Below are 20,575 nucleotides of genomic sequence, written 5' to 3' on the forward strand. Positions count from 1 at the left end.
TTGCGAATATTCCGGTTAATACAGGAATAAGGTGTGCATGTAAACGTGCTCAATGGGCTGCACAGCAGCGTGTCTCGAGGGTCGGCCCAGTGGGTAGTAAACAAACTCTTGCAATGACTTTATTTGCCGAAATCATTATGCAGGCGGGACCAAACTATGCAAAAGGGGTTGTTTAGCAATGTGATTGGGCCAGCCCAGTGTCAATCGGGCCGCTGATCTACTGGTTGTATGGGTCAGCTATTTCAACAATAATTAAAAAAAAAAAAAAAAAAAAGTGTCGGGGGACTGTCGGCCCACTTAGCACATCGGCCCACCGGGCAAATGCCCAGTGTGCCCGATGGCCAGTCCACCCATGCTCAACAGAGAAATCTGTGTGTTCCCCAACCAGAAACATGTTGTTGCAATAAAGAGGTGAAGAGCCTACTAAAGACCAGGGATGTTGCATATAGGGCGAAAGACACCACAGCCTATAGCCGGTGGCTATAGGGCGCCCCGGTGGCTCACCAGTAAAGAGCGCGCACCATGTACCAGGGCTCCGTCCCAATCGCAGCGACTGGGGTGTGAATCTGACCTCAGGTCCTTTGCTGCACGTCATCCCTTCTCTCTACCCTGCCTTTCCTGTCTATCTCTACTGTGACTGTCAAATAAAGCAGAAATGCCAAAAAATAATCTTAAAAAAACAACAACAACAACTCCCGGCAAATGTGGCAGGCCATACAGACACTCACTGACTACAAAACCAATAGCATTCTACCTGTGAACAATGACGCCCTGCTGGCTGAGGACCTAAACCTGTTTTTTGCTCGCTTTGAGGAAAAAGGGGGCACCAGGCAGACGAGCTGTCCAGCACTGAATCAGCAGGCACTGAAACTGGACACAGGTGAGGTGAGGAATGCACTACGTCATATCAAAGCCAGGAAAGCGACTGTGCCGGATGGTGTTCCAGGACGAGTGCTCCAGGCATGCTCTGACCAGCTCGCAGAGGTATTCACAGACACCGAGCTGTTGTTCCAGCATGCCTAAAAACCACCATCATCGTGCCCATCCCCAAGCAGAAAACTGAGAGTAGTCTGAATGACTACAGACCAATTGCACTCACTCCAGTGATCTCAAAATGCATTGAGAGGGTGATCCTGGCCCATATTAAGCGCACCATCCCTGTCACCCTGGACCAGCACCAGTTTGCCTACCAAGCAAACAGGTCAACTGAAGACGCCATCAGCATCACCCTACACACAGCCCTCCAACACCTGGAGAAACCTAACACATATGTTAGGCTTCTCTTCCTGGATCTCAGCTCAGCCTTTAACACTGTCATCCCCAGCAGTCTGGTGTCCAAGCTGTGCGACCTCAGCCTGAACTCCTCCATATGCAACTGGACGCTAGACTTCCTGACCAACCGGGCCCAGACTGTCAGGCTGGGAAAACACACATCCTCCACCATCACCACTAACACCGGTGTTCCTCAAGGATGTGTGTTGAGCCCCCTTCTGTTCGCCCTCTTCACCCACGACTGTCAGCCAGCCCAACAACAAACACCATCATAAAGTTTGTGTATGACACAACAGTTGTGGGACTGATTACCAATGAGGATGAGTCAGCGTACAGAAGTGAGATCTAGAACCTTGTGGCCTGGTGCTCCACCAACAATCTCATCCTGAACAACAACAAAACCAAGGAGATTGTGGTGGATTTCAGGAGATCCAGAAGGACAGCGCCTGCTCCTGTCACCATCAACGGAGTAGTGGTGGAGAGGGCCTCTTTTTCCTGAAGACACTAAGGAAAGCTGGCCTACCACAGAACCTCCTCAGGAACTTCTACTGGTGCTCAGTGGAAAGCATCCTGACGTGCTGCATCACGGTGTGGTACGCTGGATGCAACAAGAAAGAGCAGCGGGTGCTCCAGAGGGTCATCAAGGCAGCACGGAGAATCACAGGGACTGAGGTGCCATCCATCAATGACATCTTTGAAACCCACTGCAGGAGCAGAGCTACCGCCATCACCCACGACCCGTCCCACCCTGCCCACCATCTCTTCAGACTTCTGCCATCTGGTAGATGGCACCAGAGCATATGGACCTGCACCACACGCCTGAAAAACAGCTTCATCCCCCAAGCCGTCAAACTGCTAAATGGCACCTAACCCCACCACCACCACACACACACACACACACACACACACACCCTCCAACCCCCTTTTGCAATCCACCCCCCATCTACACCCAACTTGAACCTGTGCAATAAGTGTTTCAGTGCAATAAGTGATCTATTTTATTTTATCTTGTTTTATTTATTATATAATGTATATATTTTTATTTCTTTAAATTGCTATATATTTTCTTACTTTTAACTTTTCTCAGGGATGCACCTACTCAATTTCGTTGTATGCTGTCCTCAGTGGCACAATGACAATAAAGCTTCTTATGTCTTATGTATTATATTTGTTTGGGCCTTGCAAAGTTGAGATGCTAATAAACAACTTGGTCATAACAAAGGGTGAAGGAAGCACTGCATGACTGTAGTGGCTCATACGACAGGTGCTCTTTAGTGGGGCAGGCAAAGGTTCTGTTGGACCCATATGCCACTTATGAATGGTATGTAAATATTGTTTATATTGCACAGTGGTGCAAAAAGTGGGTATGCACTATATGCGGCGCATAGGGGCGCTGCGCTAGAGCGGGCGCTAAAGCGATGGAGCATGCACAGGAGCACGAGTGTTTTCATTTGGATTGTGTTGTCATCTGATGACAGCGAGTTCATGGTGGAGAGGCAGAAAAGAAAGCTCTCGGGGGTACAAAACAGAAAACGGAAGAGGGAGAAGGAGAAAGATTTGGTAGGGATGAAAAAAGCTGTTCAAAGTGGTTGAAAGACAGTAGGTAAGTTATGTCAGTGTATCAAGAGGAGGCTTGCAAATATTCAGATTAGCTAAAGCTACTACTAGTAAAACCACAGGTTACTGTTGTCTTGCAACTGTGTACTGATCAGTATTTACAATATAACAGATGATGACAAGAAAAATAAAGGAACTTGTTTGTGGTAATTTTGTTGTTCAGACAGTTGTCATTTTTTTTAAACTAGATGGTGAATCATAAAACAAATGATAGAACTTGAGAGGGATACACGTGACACATACAGTACTGTTGTGATGTATCTGGTAAGTCTGGGGGAGGGGTGGGGGGTGTAATGTGTCTGCATACCCCTCAGAAAGTAGGCAGTTGCGCTCCTGATGTTGCACATTGTATTACATCATCCACGTAATTGGCACGTCACATGGGCATAGCGGTAGTGGTGCTTTACACGTTATTTGCACCTGTACACCGGTGTAGCAGTATGGAGAGGGGGTGAGGAGGGAGAGCATATCTTTCGTTGAAGCTTGCATTTTTGTCTTGTAAGCCTGTTGGCATGTAACAGTTTGGTGCAAGAAGAATAAATAGTCCAACACACTTACTTTGGGGGACCTGAGTTTTTTCCAGCATCATGCACATTGCAAACAATCTCCGTACTTAACCCCTTTGCAGCCTCTGGTAGTCAAGTATATAGTATATATGTAGTATATAGTATATATATAGTCAAGTATATAGGTCCATTTAGAAACAAAGTCCTGGAAGTTGCGTTGGTCTGCTTCATTGCCTTGCACAAGCAATTAAATAATTAATTTGCTTAATTCAAACACAGAGCTCCTTAGGGTTTTTTTTTTTTTTTCCAACAACTTGCTCTGTTGCCTCTCATAATATCTTTGACTTGTAAAGCATAGAGCTCCTTCTGCTTTATATGTGAAAGGCTCATCTAATCCATGCCTGATTTAACCCATTCATGTTGGTTTACGTTGAGACCCATCATCTCTGCACCGCCTATTAATCAAAACAGCTGTGCAGAACATCACACCTTAAAAAAGGCAAACAATCTACATCTTCAGAACCAATATAGAATAATAAGAGAACATAACTCCATATTAGCAGAGATATGTGGCACATTCCCTCTGGATAAATAGCACTATGTGCACCTGCAACTTCCCAGCTGTTGTATAAAGTTGTTTCTCACTCCACCTGAGCAGCATTTCTCTCTATATAAACATATAGTAGGAGAAAATGGGCTGTCTGGAAAGCTAGGCAGATCTTAAGTCATCCTCACCACGCTCTGAGTCAGGATTTCTGTCTAATGCTCACGGGACAGCACTACCCCACCCCTCAAGGAAAACCGACAGATATGCTAGTTCTTTTATTCCTCTGCCATCAGGCTTTTAAACGCTGCTGACAGCGGCAACTGACATAGGCCAGGTATTGTAAACCTGAAACCCATGAATATGCATGTATGTAATTAATTATTTTTGTCTATTCATCTTCTTGAATCATGGTCCCTACTTGGTCGATACAGGGCGACCTGTGTGTTGCTGCTGCTCTGATGCTCCTCTGTCATCACTGATAGGGTGCCTCAATGCCAGTTGTGGTTGTTTTGTTTTTGTCTGTTATTGTCTTATGTGACTGGTAGACTGGAATTGAATTGCCTTACAGAGACAAATAAAGTTGTTTGAATCTCGAAACTTGGAAAAAAAAAATGCCATGACTAAAGAGACCAAGTCAATGATCAGTGTGCATATCAATGCGCTCTATGCATGCACTACTTCCACATTTCACCTCAGACTGCATGTTGACTTCCAGTGATCTTGGCACTCAAGTGAAAGAATAGTTGAAGAAGCAGAGCAGGGAAGAAAGGAGCTCAGCTCCCCTTAATAAGATATGAGCTTCCCTAAAAACATTGATGCGAGAAAATTTGGGGCGTCTCTAAAATATGTATTGACAATATACGGGGTTTTTTCTTCCATCTAAATTTTGGTGGCGGCAGCCTTTCGTGCAGGGCGTGCATGTTGCCTGTTAAATGCCATTTTATTTTTATTTTTGTTTGTAAGCAGTTCCAGCAAAGTAAGAATTTCATTGTATGGTGTAACTGCCTGTTTTACTGTGCATGTGACAATCACAGTCTCTATTTCTCTCTCTCTCTCTCTCTCTCCCTCCCTCCCTCTCTCTCCCTCTCTCTCTCTCTCTCTCTCTCTCTGAAATGATATGTGTTTATCTGCGTATAGAGATCAGGGCCGGGTCTACGCAGGGGCAAGAGGGGGCCTGGCCCCCTCAAATAAATGTTGTGCCCCCTCAAACTAAATGCCCCAAAATATATTCAGTTAGACATGGTAAAAGGTGCTGGAGCACAATGCCCCCTCAACATTTGTGGCTGCCCCCTCATACATGCCTGGCTAGACCCGGCCCTGATAGAGATGAAATTCCTACTTCGATAGTCCTTCCATATAAAAGAGTAAAACATAAAATGGCTTTTAACAGACAACAGGCATTTAACTAAAGGAGACATTCCTGTTAACTCCAGCCTTATCCGACATATGATGTGTTTCACATCTGTAAGTTATTATAGCCTCAACCCAATCACGCTGGTTCAGGCTCAGGTTATTTAATCAACCTCAACCTGACATTGGACTTGAATGTCTCAGTTTGCATTTGATCCAGCAGCTGTCAGTACAGCTGCTGGGAAGAATCAGGCAGTAGCTTTTTTTCTGTTAAAAAAGTGCCGGTCTGGCCGGCACCAGGGATGTTATGCACTGGAGGAGTCCCATTTTTCAGAAGCCAGTGCCCAACTGGAGTTTAAGGCTCAATCAGGTAATGTCGGCTTTAAAAATGTCAGCTGCATACGCCTTTGTGATTTGTGATGGTAACATAGTCTCTGTGAATATTTATTACCCACTTTTTATGCAGGTCTTTGTCTTTGGGAAATGTTTGGAAGCTGAGCATAGAGTTGAACCTACCTGAAGCTTATACATTGTGGGACAGCAATGATAGGATGTGCATCTGTCTTTGCATCTTTGAAACATAACTGTTTCATAGGCTTTGAACTCATGATTAACAAAAGGCCGATTTAAAAAAAAAAAAAAAAAAGAAAAAAAAAAGAAAAATCAACATCACATATCACTGATTCTTGGGAATTTGGATAAAACAGGTTTTAATTTTGAAAAAAAAAGTGTGTTAAATTACAAAATCTGACGGTATATCATTATAGGCCAAGGTCTTGGCTGTTCAGCAATGTACCGTTCAACCTCCTCATTTTGCATTTTTTTCATAAAATAGGTTTTTCCAGTTATTAGGCTACTTTGTTTTTGTCAACAACGTCACCGTAATGTTTTTTTTTTTTTAATTTGAAAAACATATTTTTGTATTAAAGAGACTAATACTTTAATAACTCAACAGCACCAAAGAGACATATTGTAAGCATATTTATTTAAAACCAATATAACTGCCTCTGACAGTGGTGACACTAATCTGACAGTGGTGACAGTGGCCTCATTACAACATACATTTCCAAAATTTATACCACTCAAGTCAATGGCTTCTTGCTCAACAACTTTATTTAACTATTTGGTACAAAAAATAACAATCCTGAGCACTGTTATAAGCATTTTTCAGACTTCAGTCATCACCGTCAGACAGAAAACCTGACGGTGGTGACGTCTGACGGTGGAGACAAAAACCTGCTCTTTCACAAGCATGAGTTGTTCACATTAGCCAGCTTGTTTTCGCCCTGTTGCTACCTACATCAGACCTCTTCTTAAAAAGTATACATTTATTCCATAATCTAATCTAATATTTTTTATACAGACGTGACGGTGTTGACAATTTATGCTTGTGACAGTAGCAGTGTCCAAAAATATGAAGAGATTTAAGAGAAAATAGCAAACTTCCAGGAGCCTGAGCGGTCTTGAAGCATGCAGTAGAGCTGAAGGTTTGAAAAGGGCTCCTCAGGAGTGTAATTGAGTGTAGTGTTTTTATTATTATTTTTTAAATAAATATCTGACGGTGGTGACGAATATCTGGGACACATTTTGAGCAAGCACAAAATAATAGTAAATATTGTTCAAAACCCATCGTTTGTAGTTTTTAATACATATTATGATGTACTCTTTCATGTGGTAAAGATATTATTCAATGAAATTATTACTTTTTGTTGTTTTAATCAAGTTGAAATGATTATCTCCTATCCGAGGACAACTGGTTTTGTAGGCCATGGGCCAACATATAATCATTAAATTAATACAAATTAAAAATAAACCTATAAAAGAACCTTACAAATGTGCAAAGGACCCCCTGATTATGCCCTTGATTCTTTTTATTCATTAAAATATTGTAAATTTCCAGCAGAAATAGCATTTTTCTTAGTGGGACAAGAGTTATCCAAATTCTCAAGAATTAGTGATATGACAGATACAGCTAATACTGAGCCACCATCATCAGCTAACAGGCTTGCCATAGATAGCAGTCAGCAGCAGAAGGTGATATGCCAGCTGAGATTTGATCGGAAATTCGTAGGAGCCTGCTGTGCATAGAGCCAATTAAAGGTTCAAGGTTCAAGGAGTCTTTATTGTCCCCATGGGGCAAATCGCTCTGCAGCCAGCAGTAACAAAAACAATCAACAGCAATCACAGAATAGCAATATCATATAGCACAGAAGACACCAGTAAATAGAAACAAACCACCCTCTACTCAAAACGTCTGACTTTCACCATACTGACTTGTATCTGTGCATTGTTTGTCACTGGAGAGGTGTTTTCATGAGAGCAGAGAAGCATAACTGGGACAAAACTGCTCTATGCCGAAAACTAGGGCCTGATTTTTCCATTGTTCATCGCTTCTAATTGGGCAGTGTGAATCTCATCAAACCAAATGCAACAATTCCAAAGTCAGCTTTTTCACTGTTGCTCATACCAAAGCAAACAAGCTGTTAATGATCTCAGCCTTACATCAGATATATCTGACTGTGTCTTCCAGGCTTTCTCTTCCCTGGTGTTGAGGATGTTCTCCAGTGACTGCAAGAGGATGACAGGAAAGATCTTTGAACAGACCATGCCCTCTGACAAACACTGGAGACTTAACTACAAGACAGGTAGTTCATGACCAAATGGGTCATTCCATATAAAATCAACCAATTCAGACAAAATTCCCACCTGACCCCCTCAGAATCAGGTACAATACAACAGCATTTGCATATTCAGTGAAGCCATGCAAAATTTTGCATTTATAGTTAGTTAATTAATTAATTAATTAATATTCTTGTCTAATGAATTATTATATTGCATATATTATTTAAATACATTGTACATGCATGCAACATGTACTTGTGTAGTTTGCAACTTTTACCTCCCAACGTCAGCAACAACAGCATGCCCAGGGTTTTCCAGCTAGTCATCATGAGTATGTGAAGCTGACATGTAGCCCAGTCAGTCTGAGAACATATTTTCATATTTTCAAGAATCAACACTTAACATACCTGGTTGATAGTATGTATATAGGATATACATAATGTATATAGTGTTCACTCACTGAGCATTATCATGGTTGTAATTCCTTGCAAAAGTTAGTTGAATCTCCAATTCAACTGTTAGACGGCCAGAGCGGCCGTGGAGGCAAAAGAGGAGAGTATGTTGTAATGTTGTCAGGTAGTGTTCATTGTCATCATCAGGAATGAGTTTGGGCCCTCTGGGGATATGTGGAGGTGATGGTCGTGGTGGCTCACTGAGCACCCCCAGCTCTTCCCAAATATTGCAAAAAATGTTTTTACGCTTGGGCGAGGTGAACAAGTTGGTGTATTGAAAATGCAAATAAGTGCTACAGAAACAGGTTTAGAGAATAAACTGTGATGTTTATAATCACGTGACTTCCGCTCCACTGCACAGACGAAAAATGACCATCCGGTATGTTTGGACTGAGGAAAAGACTTTAACTTTTCTTGAACTAATTAAAGAAAACAATATTAATGCTATATTGGATAGCAAACAACAAAGTTTTGATTTTTGACTTACATGCCTGTAATACATCATCACATTGTGCCCTCTTCTTCTGCAGTGGTATAATGTCACCCGGCTGGAGAATTAACACCACCTATTGCTTACCTTGATGAAGCAACTCCAAATATTCGCATGGATGGAAACGCACATAAATTCACATTTTGTTTTGCCGATTTTCTGAAAATCTGGTTAAAATTTGTGATATATTTGGATGGAAACTCGACTAATGAGTCCTTGTTTTAAAAATGGCCCCAAAATGTCATTTTGTCATGAATTTTTAAAGTAGCAGTAGGTGTGAAATCTATCAAAAATATGGATATTTGGTCAGGTTGTTAAGTAGTATTAGGTATGGATATAATAAGACTTAATTTGTGTTTTTATGAAGTATGCTCTGTTACATGCATTGTTGTCCTTGTTTTAATGTATTTTATGTCTTTTGTAGATGTTATTGTTTTATTACAATAGTTACAAAGTTGAAAAGTAGGCAAGATGACTACCCGGTCATATTTCCAGAAATATTTCAGTATGTACATTGTCTCTGTATATCTAAGGTGGTTATATAAGTAAATAATACATTTATGAACGCCACATTCCTTGTATGTCAATGCTGTCGGTTAACACCCAAGCTAAGTCATGATTAAAGATCCTGTAGTTCATCTATACATCAGCAAAGGCACGTTTATAAATGGCTGCAATATTTACAGGTATAATTTGACAGACTGTAAATTAAACATGATCATGATCATAACATTATTATACACAGTAAACAAAATCTTTTACAGTAGGTTCAGCTTCCACTTTTGCCTTCAACTAAAATGTCCCATGTTAAGGCATTTTTTGACAGCAAAGCAACATCATCAAGAATTGAAATAGCAACTTCCATCATGATATATAGATTTGATTCATTTATGGATAGAGTTAAAACAAATCCAAAGGATGACATGTAAAAGTGCGTGCACTTATTTCCATCATGGTCCTTAAAGTAGTACTTCCCTGTTGGTGGCTGATTCGTGAGCAGGCACCCTCTCCCAAACAGTTCCTTCAGCAATATTTTCTGTGTTCTCATCTCTCTTGTCTATTGTTGTATGCTGTCCTAGATTTTCCCAGCAGCCCCAGTGAGTATGCATCTCTGGCAGGTCAGACTATCATTGGTCAGGTGTTACAGGGTGTGGCTCCACTCTCGGATGATGCTCGTGTCCAGGCATTGAGTGTAACCATGACAGCTTTCATGGAGGCATGGATGGAACACATCTTAAAACAGAGGATAAAATTCAGGTAAAATATGTTTTCTCTTTGGCTTTACAGTGTTGTGGTTTTTTAGTATAATATACATAGAAAATTCATCAAGTTGAATATGATTTTATCATTTATGTCTGATGTTTAAAGGCACATTATGTAATTTAACAGTGTTTTAGTACCATCTAGCTGCTATTTGGTACTATGATATGGTCAATTTGATGACCCCATGACCTTTCCTCTAGCACCACCAGCCAGCACCAAACCCACTTCATGGTGTTTATCTTCATTTGCAGTGCACCCTCTAATGCAGGGGTCGGCAACCTCAGGCACGGGTGCCACGGTTGGCACAGCGCAGCATAATCATTGGCACACTGGCAAAGACCCTCTCAGTATTCCTATCGTTTAAAATCACCCGTCAAGGATGGTACCAGCTCATGAGTGGCAGTGGGAGTTTGAGTGACAGCCCAAACTCCCACCCACACGCCGCATTTTGCAGGTGAAGCCGCTGCCCTGCTGCCCCGCTGCCCCGCTGCCCCGCTGCCCCGCCCACAATTACCACAGAGGCCGACGCTTCAGATGTGGTAACCGTAACGTTAGCTTGCTGTTGTGTGCCAAACGTCAAGTGTTAAGCAACATTTTGAGACTAAGCACCAGACGGCTTTCACAGACCATGCAGATAAAGCCGATTAAACGCGCTGTGTCCAGGTATGGGAATCAAGCCAGGCCAGCACCCTCAAAGACCTCGCCACTGCTAAAAATGATGCCGCTGAAGCTAGTTATCGCATTGCTCATTGCATTGCTAAGCATGGAAAGCCGTTCACCAGTGGAGAATATATTAAGGAGGCTTTTCCCAGTTGCTCAGATATGCTTTTTGAGAACTTGCCAAATAAAGAAACACTCAAGTCAAGAATCAAGGACATTCCCACGCCAGCAAGAAGTGTTCAGCGACGCGTCGATGAAATGACAGAAAATGTCAGAGATCAGCAAACAGCGGGGTTAAAAGATGCGTGTGTGTGCAGGTGTGTTGGAAATGCTTTTGTATTTTGTGTCATACCATACCAGACTTTATTTAGCCTACTGTTGATTATGGCACACCAGTGTTAATTTCGTCAGACAAGACTAGACGAAATATATTCGTCAACGATGGGTTTTTTCATGACGAAGACGAGACGAAATCAATACCCTTAAACACTGACTGTGACGAAATTAACACGCATTTTTTGTTGACGAAAAAAGACGAGACGAAATCTACTTCATTAAATAAAAACTTAATAAAATGTGTCTCTCCTTTTTTGTCATAGACTTTTAAATTACAATCCAAAAAGTGCATTCATTGGATGTCTATGGATATTCTCATTTATCCAGGTCATCGTTCATTGGATGCTTGTTTTTCTCCTCCTGCGCTGCTGTGTGCTCATGCCGGTGTGTGTGTGTGTGTGTGTGTGACTGAGGAGCACACACCCACCAGCGCTGTCTGTAGTGTAGCGTGGTGAGAACAAAGTTAAAACAGCAGTGCACTGACATAGATTGTGTAACAAAGCGAAGAGTTGCCACTCCTGTCTATTTTCACTGGGTAACAGCAGCACACTGGCTTAGCTTGTCTATTCAGAGAAGAGGTATCACTTCGGCTTATTTTTCAATCTATGTTATCACAGGCATACTACTGCTCATTCATTGGTAGCTGAATTGTTAGGTCTGTTTGATAAGCAATTTAAATTTTTAAAATAATAATAATTTAACATATTGTTAAATTTAAAAAAGCCAACATGATGCAGGTCAAAGACTAAAAAAAGACTATTGACTAAAACTAGACTAAAATACTTTGTAATTTAGTCGACTAAAACTAGACTAAAATACTTTGGATTTTCTTTGACTAAAACTAGACTAAAATGCCAAGACTTTTCATTGACTAAAATGTGACTAAACAAAAAAGAATTCAAGTTGACTAAATATGACTAAACTAATAAGGGCATTTGACACAAGACTAAGACTAAAACTAAATTGAAAAATAGCTGACAAAATTAACACTGTGGCACACTAATTGACGAGAGAATTTTAAACTGGCACTCCATGTCAAAAAGGTTGCTGACCCCTGCTCTAATGTTTGAGGCACAGACTTCCTGTGAGCCATCCTTCTGTCTGTAACTTGTGTACGCCTTCAAATGGTGTTAATGGTGGCTATTACATTAGTACTATTGTTATAATCATAGCTGCTGTTATCCCTTCAAATACTGGTGAAAACTGTGCAGAATTTACTGCTTGCTTTTCTACTTGCTTTTCTACAGTGAGTGTTGGGTGACATACTTTTTTAGGCCAGCTTGCATAAATGACCACTATGAAAAGTGCAGTTGCTGTGGGCTTTTGCAATCAATGCATCAAATCAAAGATTTTTCAAGGACATCTACTAACTCCTGTCACAATAGTGACAATAAGTGGTATGACCATTAATCTCAACTAGGGAAACTAAGCAGCTCCCTCTATGACTTTGAAGGCCTAAAGACATTATTAGTTATCTAATAAGCTAAATTGAATATCACAATATTGTCTCACCCAAATCTTGCAATACACGATATTATACATAATGATTCTCTCTTCGGGGAGTGTATATCATATCATATCAGGAGTCTATCTATCTATCTATCTATCTATCTATCTATCTATCTATCTATCTATCTGACATTGTTGTACCCTGTGTCTGCAGGTCAGCTTGAATTTGCTTGGAAGTTGATCAAGGTTCTTTATCCACCATTCAAACAATCCTTCGTTGCAGTGTTTTATAAATTTTTCTCTTCAGTCCATGTCCAGGTACAATAGCCACAGTGCCATGGGCTGTAAACCTCTTGATGAAGTTGCGCACAGTGGACACAGGAAATATAATATTTCTGGGGATGGACTTGTAGCATTGAGATTGTCCATGCTTTCCCACAATTTTGGTTCGTAAATTCTCACAGTTCTTTGATCTTCTTTCTTTTCTCCATGCTCAGTGTGGTACACACAGACACACAACGCAATGCATCACATGCTTGAAATCCAATTATTTCTTACAATTTTGAAAAGGTGCCAATAATTTTGTCCAGTCTGTTTTTGGAGTGACATCAGATTTGGCATTTTTTTCTCTACTTTTTGTGTTGTTCTAATGCAAACAAAAGAAATAAACGTGAAGACCAAAACATTTTAACTGCAACAATTTTCAGAGAGACATGACATGACATGACATGACATGACATGACATGAACATGTCATGAACATGACATGACACGAAAGAAATGCAGGGATAGCAATATTTTTAGCCATGGCTGTATATTTTTTTGATGTGTCGTAGCATCTGAATAAATAGCAGACTGAGAGGTTGATAAGCTGTTCACTTCTTTACTTGTACTCTGTATACAGCACTTAAGGAAGAAACTGAAATAGAAAAATAGGAATTCGTAAATTCAAATCGAAATTTCAGTTGGACTGCAGTCCACTCAGGTGAAATAAAGTGCACTGTCACTGACATGTATGGTGTCATGTCAACACTGGACCACGCATCTGTTGTTAGTGAGAAGAACTCTGCACCACTGACCAAGCATCTTACCTCCTCTCTAACTTTATTATACATGTTGGGATGGCCGTCTTGACCATCTTGGTAAAATATTTTCGCTTATGCAGCTCGTACTGGCAGTCCAATGTTTCAATCATTTCCCTGAATGAACTTTTTCCCCCGTGTGAAGCAGCATCATACCTTTGGCAAGATTGTGGGTTACAGCAATGGTGCATTCGTTCCACCTTGCTCTGTTTCTTTTATACTTTGCTGATTTGGTAAACGCACCGATAATTGTCGGCTGGTGGTGGCTGGTGTCAGTGCTGGTGGCCACGTCTTCCCCAGCTGATTCTGAGTCAAGTCAAGCAAACTGTGCTGGTTAAAGGACTTTGAATAGAGACTGTAAATTTGTGGTTGCTGCTGTGCTCAGTCATCACCTACTTGTGGCAAAGATGACATATGGCTTCATTTAAATCCTTTGGCTCACCATTTTTTCCAACATTAAAGCCAAAATACTGCCAACTTGGCGAGCTAGCATTCTTCTTTTAAACTATTTTACAATTATAGAGCTAGTAGAGAGGTGGGTGTAAGTTTTGGAACAATTTCAAGTGCTGTAAATTTTTAACTTTTTGTCATGCAAAAAATGAACCTAGTGAGAAACTGACCTATATTTTAATGTAGCTGGTGCAGCAGGTGGCACATATTTTGTTACATGAAAGATATTTTTAAGCAAAAATCATTGCTTGTTGAAGTTGAAACATCTATGAGCACTCTGCCTTGTTGCTCAAGAATCTCAAGAATGGCTTCTCTTCTGTCTTCGGCTCCTTCTTTTCAGTATCCAAGGAGCCCTCCAGCTGAAGCTGGACTTTGACTCAATCAGAGACTTAATCCAGTCTGACCAGTATAGGTTATCCGCTGAACTACACCAACGATTGCTCAACCTCAGGTATAATAGATTGTATTATTTCATATCATATAATCAGAATCAGAAATACCTTATCAATCTGCGAGGTATTATATCAGGTATTATCTATTTCACTATAATGCTTATTTTTTACATTTTTTTATTTTAAGATTTTTTTTTAATATATAGTCAGAGCAGACCTTTATACAGAAAAACACATCAGTGGAAAAAGAAAATCAATAATCTGTAACTCATTTTGTAACAATTTTGTTAATGTACCAATTCTTAGGATCTTACTGATAATAGCAATAAGGACCTTTGACAAGTCAGTATCAGTATAACACTATAAGTCTATAAGTTAAAAATATATTATACTTTTTATGGAGTATCAACACCTACTTAATGTAAAAGGCTAGACAAGTGTAGTTGAAGCTGTAGCACCATCACAGATGGAATCACTGAAACAAAACACACACTATTCTGCTTCTGCTATGTCATGTTCCTAGTATGCATGATGGTGCTTAACATGAAATTCTATGACATGAAGCTTGGGGCAGATGCAGCATTTTCAAGTGTCTGTAGTTTTTTTGTTTTTTGCCCCTCCCCACCCCCTCCCACCCTAGTTGTGGTAAAGAAGATGGTCATTCTGTGTGTCTCAGGGTTTTTCAGCAGGTGGACTCAGCAGTATTCTGTCTGCTCCAGCAGCCTCAGACCAAACCATATCTACAGTACAGAGGCTGGGAACCTTTCAGACGATGCTGTGAGTACAGCATGCGAGTAAAAACAGTACTCTGTTTTTATTCTCATGCAGACATATAGAATTTCCTATAGTTTCTTCACAATAAGAGCCTTCTGCTGTTTTGCTCATATAAACTTTTAATATGAGACAGTGACCTTTGCATCTAGCATGGGCCAATGTGTGATTTTGGTGGTATATGCTACTGCACAGATGTGTGTCCCTTTGCACAAGCACACATGCACACACACACAATATAAATTTGTATGAAAGACATTGTTTGCTAATACACTTTGTGGTAGTTGAACATTTTTCCCTGTGCTCCTCAATTTTTTGAAATGTCTAATAACAATCAGGTTGATAAGCCAAGTGATATTTTCAACATAGTTTGACTTAATTATATAAAATGACTTAATACAAATGATGTCTACGCTATTGGTGTAAAGCTACATGTTAAATAAGGTGAAGGCAATAGAGACAAATTATTGTTTCTTTGGCATTTTACATTGACTGGACTGTCTAAAAAGTTGCCTCTTGTATTGACCCCACCAACTCTGTGATACTGGGACTGACTCAATAATGTAGTTCGTGCAGTTAATAGTTCTGGGTTTAAATCCCATGCAAGATTACTTTTTGCCCCACATGAAAACTAAGGCTGATACAGAGGAAATGTTCCTTTCAACATAATAATAAAATAGGATGCATTCAAATTCTTAAAGTTCAGATTTGTTGAAGACTGCTTATTGTGTGTGGATGATACAATGTCAGTTACAATTATTATTATTGTTGTTGTTGTTGTTGTTATTATTAAAGTAGCTACCATGAGGTGTCTAGTAAGTGGTATGCTGTTAAAGATGGCATTACTAGATGCTAACAGTTGCATATTACAGTTGCATATACCGTTAGCCTACTGGCTGTTAGCTAGCTATCAAAGCCAACAAATGAACTAGGCTAACTCTACTGGAGCTACAACTCAACAACTATTTTGGAGTGGAAACAAGGATACATTACTGCGTTACTAACATTAGAAAACAAAATCTACTTGATGAGCTGTCTGTTCAGTTTTCTACTATCTGACCAATGCCATGCCCCACTATTGGCTACAGCCACTTGATATTTAGAAATACTGAACCCACCTGGCTTATGATCAAAGTCAATGTGCAGACGTAAGTACCAACACAAAGTTCTACATATGTATGGAGCACCAAGTTGCTGGTTTGGAATGATAAACCTCTCTGCAGTATTAGGGGGAAATACTGTTAATCTTTGTCTTTCACTTTTCAGGTCCTACCACAAGTAGTAGAGTTAGCACTGATGCAGCAATAGGGGGCAGTATAACCAATCTGGAGAGTATGGAGGGGGAGATTCTACCTCAGTCTGGTACGTCCCAGTTAACTACCGACATCCCCACAATGGCATCACCCCCCCCTGGAGAGCCCTACCTCGCTCCAAGGTAAACTATATGGGAAAGTGCTTGGACATATTGTATGTAATCCACAACAGGCAACTGGGCAAAAGAGAACTTTGATATGAACAAAGTTTATTTCTGGATTCTTTTTTATGCACGTTTGACAAATCACTGTACATGCACCTTTGGACTTACAGATATCCCCCCTCTCCCTATCCATTGTAACAGACAAATCATTTATGTAAAAATAATGTGCAGAGAGAAACTAAATAAATAATAATATTTTTTTATTTTTATTTTTTTTTTTTAGAAAAAAATGTGAAATACACCATGTAATGATATTCCCAGTAATAACAATAATCACAATCACAATTCCACAAAGTTGTCAAAAAATAAAGCTCTTAGGTGTCTAGCACATTTCAGGGGTGAAATGTGCTAGACACCTATGTGAAACAGGAAAGTATGATTGAGAGTGTGGTTTCATTCAGCTTAGCTTGGTATGGAAATTTGGGGGCCAAGAACAAAAAAAGAAATTTAGAAAAATTGTAAGCATGGTCAGTAAATGAATTGGCAGGCAAGTTGTCAGACATACATGAAGCTCAGGGTTAGGGTTAACCCTAACCCTATCCCATGCAAAAAAACAAAAACAAAAAACACGTCCAATAAGAGCTGATGCTTTTCATCCACTTCATGGAGAATTTGAGTTACTTCCATAACTGCCTATGCAAGTATTCATGAATACACCATATTATGAATGATGCTGCTTACGGTATTCTTATTTATTTTGCTTGCAGTGTACTTGTCTGTTGTCCAGCTCTTTGATATTATGTTATATGTTGTGAAGCCAAAGACAAATTTTCACCTTTTGGTGGACAATTAAGCCTCTCTTACATAACAAGAGATGGATAAAGCCAGCTATATATACCTCAAATACCCCACAAATACGCACACGCACACACACACACACACACACACACACACACATGCATACATATATTGTTATTTTTTGCCTCTTTTGACAATTTTCTGATAATTTTCTACATTTTACTATTTTAGACTTGTTACAGTTAGGGTTCGGGTTGAGTTGGGCTTATGTCGAGCCTGTTTCAATGACTGAGCAACAGCCAACATACTTCATGACCAATATTTATTTTAATTGTCATCAGTCCTATCATTACTAATCCAATTATCAGTATTACTCAGTCCCACTGCAATCAGACCTATATTTATTACTCTTCTTGCAATTAATGTTGTTACTATTTATTCATTTTCCAAGCGTCTTATCCTTGTAAGGGTTGCGGGGTGTGCAGGAGCCTATCCCAGTGGTCATTGAGCAGAAGGGGAAACACCCTGGACAGGTCACCAGTCCATAATAGGGCGGACAGACAAAAAAGCAGATTCACACCTAGGGGTAATTTAATACATCCAGTTAACCTGACTAGCATGTCTTTGGACTGTGGGAGGAAACCGGAGCTCCTGGTGGAAACCCATGCAGACAGGGGGAGAACAACCACTGTCAGTTGTTGGTGTAACTACTATACAGCCCTTTGTTGAACTTGCTTTGTTCTTTGTTCTCCAGTAATGTCATTATTTTCTGGCCCTTAGCTTGGCTCCAGGGACTGCACATCAGGAATGGTTGGATTTGAGAGTCCACACCACCAGTCCCCGTTGGTGGCTACCTGGACTGCATTGCCTTTCCAGGTCTGAACCCTAAAACATCTACTTGTGCAGAGTGACTCACATACAGATTTAAAATTAATCCAGAAATAAGCTAACCATGGTTTAAAGGAAATATTCTGCAAAAAACCATAGGCGGAGTTTGAAATTTGCGCTGGGGGGGGCAAACATTTTTTTAAATTATTATTTTATTTATTACAATACCAAACATAATGTAATTCAGATTTATTTCTGAAAATAATCTTATTTTATTGCATTGCTTAAATGTTTATAGATATGTATACAGGAAAAAAAAAAATATTGGACCTATTTTTGACTCAATGTAGTGACACATTTCAGACGCTAGGGGGGGCAATGCCCCCCCCGCAAACTCCGCCTATGCAAAAAACACTTGAAAAATGTTTTTTATGTCATTGGTTAGGACAGAACATATTGTTATTTTGTAAATACTTCATTTTTTTTTTTTTTTTTTTGTATAAGTATGGAAATTACTTTTGTATAATGTGAAATCTATGTTTCACCTGCTTTTATCTTTCTGTAAAATAACAATTGTACTACTGCTCCTCAACTTTTAAATAGATTTTCATATTACACCAGGTATTTTGGCATATATATGATAACTGTGTAATGATAGATTGATTGTTTATTATGTATTATGTTACTGTTTCTTATCTTTATTATACTATATACATATTAATATTATTTGTGTCAAATATGTTTTCATTTAATCTTTTTTTGTGAATTTATTTAAAGTTAAATACAAGAATCTCTTTTAAAAATGTGACTAGCACCCTGAGTCAGTATTTTGTAGAAGCAACTTTGGCAATGATTACAGCTTCTTGAATGCGTCTTGATCAGCTTAGCACATGATTTTACAATCTGTCCCATTCTAACTTCAAAATTTACTCAGGTTCAATCAAAGTGGGTCAGGAGTGTCTGTGAACAGCAAGTATCTTAACTCACACAATCAGCATCTAGTCTTACAAAGCACTAGTTAAATTTATGAAATACAGCATGTACGAAGTTTAGGTATCCCATGACCATTATGGTAAACTGCAACTCAGATTAACTTTGAATCACATTTCTAACCCTTTCCAATCCTAAGATGCGTTCTTACACGCTGTACACTCGAAAATACATACAGTGGTATGCAGAAGTTTGGGCACCCCTTAGGAAAATAACTGCATCACTTGCTGAGCTTTTGAAGCAGCAACTTCATTTTAACACATGTTTATACCTCATGGAAACAGAAACATCTCAGTAGTGAAATCATTTTTATTGGTCCAACAGAAACATTTTTATGTGCATTTAAACAAAAATAGGCATGTGCATAAATTTGGGCACCCCAAAGACATAATTCCAATAATATTTAGTAGAGCCTCCTTTTTCTGCAGTAACAGCCTGTAGACGCCTCCTATAGCCACAGACAGTCCCTGAAGTCTGGCAGGTGGTATTTTGGGCCATTCCTCCATACAAAACGCCTCCAGTTCAGTCAGGTTTCTTGGCTTCCATGCGTTGACAGCCTGCTTTAAATCAATCCATACATTATCAATGATGTTAAGGTCTGGGGACTGGGATGGCTATTCCAGAACATTGTACTTGTGCTTCTGCATGAATTCCTTGGTGGATTTTGAACAGTGCTTAGGATCATTATCCTGCTGAAAAATCCAATCCCGGCATAGCTTCAACTTTGTGACCGACTCTTGAACATTCTTGTCAAGAATCTGCTGATACTGAGAGGAATTCATGTGGCCCTCAACTTTAACAAGGTTTCCAGTACCTGTGCTAGCCACGCAGCCCCATAACATGATGGACCCTCCACCAAATTTCACAGTAGGCAATAAGTTATTTTCATGGGATTCAGTGTGTTCTTTTTTTTCACTATGCATACCTCCTATTGTTTTTACCAAATAAGTATCTTAGTCTCATCTGACCACAGGATTTTTTTCCAAAATGCTTCTGGCTTGTCCAGATGTGCTTTTGCATACCTCATGTGACTCTTCTTGTGACGAACACTCAGGAAAGGCCTTTTGCGCACCACCCTTCCAATTAGCTTTTCCTGGTGCAAAGTACGGTGTATTGTGGAACGGTGAACACCTACACCATCAGCAGCCAAATGTTCTTGTAGTTCTCTGGAGGTGGTCTGTGGCTCGTCTGTGACCATTCTAACCATCCTTCGCCTGTGCCTTTCCTGTATTCTTTTTTCGGCCTACCACATCTTTCCTTCACAAGGACAGTTCCCGTGGCCTT

The 20,575-nt window shown here is 39.9% G+C and overlaps 1 protein-coding gene across 6 annotated transcripts in view; it reads left to right on the plus strand.

Moving 5' to 3' along the window:
- ccdc142 (coiled-coil domain containing 142) overlaps window positions 1–19,455 on the plus strand; it is a 107,728-nt gene extending 88,273 nt beyond the window's left edge. For 3 of the 6 annotated variants that reach the window (XM_030061554.1, XM_030061553.1, XM_030061556.1), the window contains exons 13-20: window positions 7,823–7,937; window positions 9,936–10,113; window positions 14,436–14,546; window positions 15,164–15,264; window positions 16,525–16,693; window positions 18,254–18,449; window positions 18,708–19,041; window positions 19,161–19,455. In XM_030061554.1, coding sequence (XP_029917414.1) covers window positions 7,823–7,937; window positions 9,936–10,113; window positions 14,436–14,546; window positions 15,164–15,264; window positions 16,525–16,693; window positions 18,254–18,362 — 783 coding nt within the window. In that variant the 3' untranslated portion in view covers window positions 18,363–18,449; window positions 18,708–19,041; window positions 19,161–19,455. The other 3 variants (XM_030061555.1, XM_030061557.1, XM_030061558.1) reach the window with 3 other exon arrangements.
- The last annotated feature ends 1,120 nt before the right edge of the window (window positions 19,456–20,575 follow it).

The sequence above is a fragment of the Myripristis murdjan genome, chromosome 10 (genome assembly GCF_902150065.1).
Source record: "Myripristis murdjan chromosome 10, fMyrMur1.1, whole genome shotgun sequence".
Lineage (NCBI taxonomy): Eukaryota > Metazoa > Chordata > Actinopteri > Holocentriformes > Holocentridae > Myripristis > Myripristis murdjan.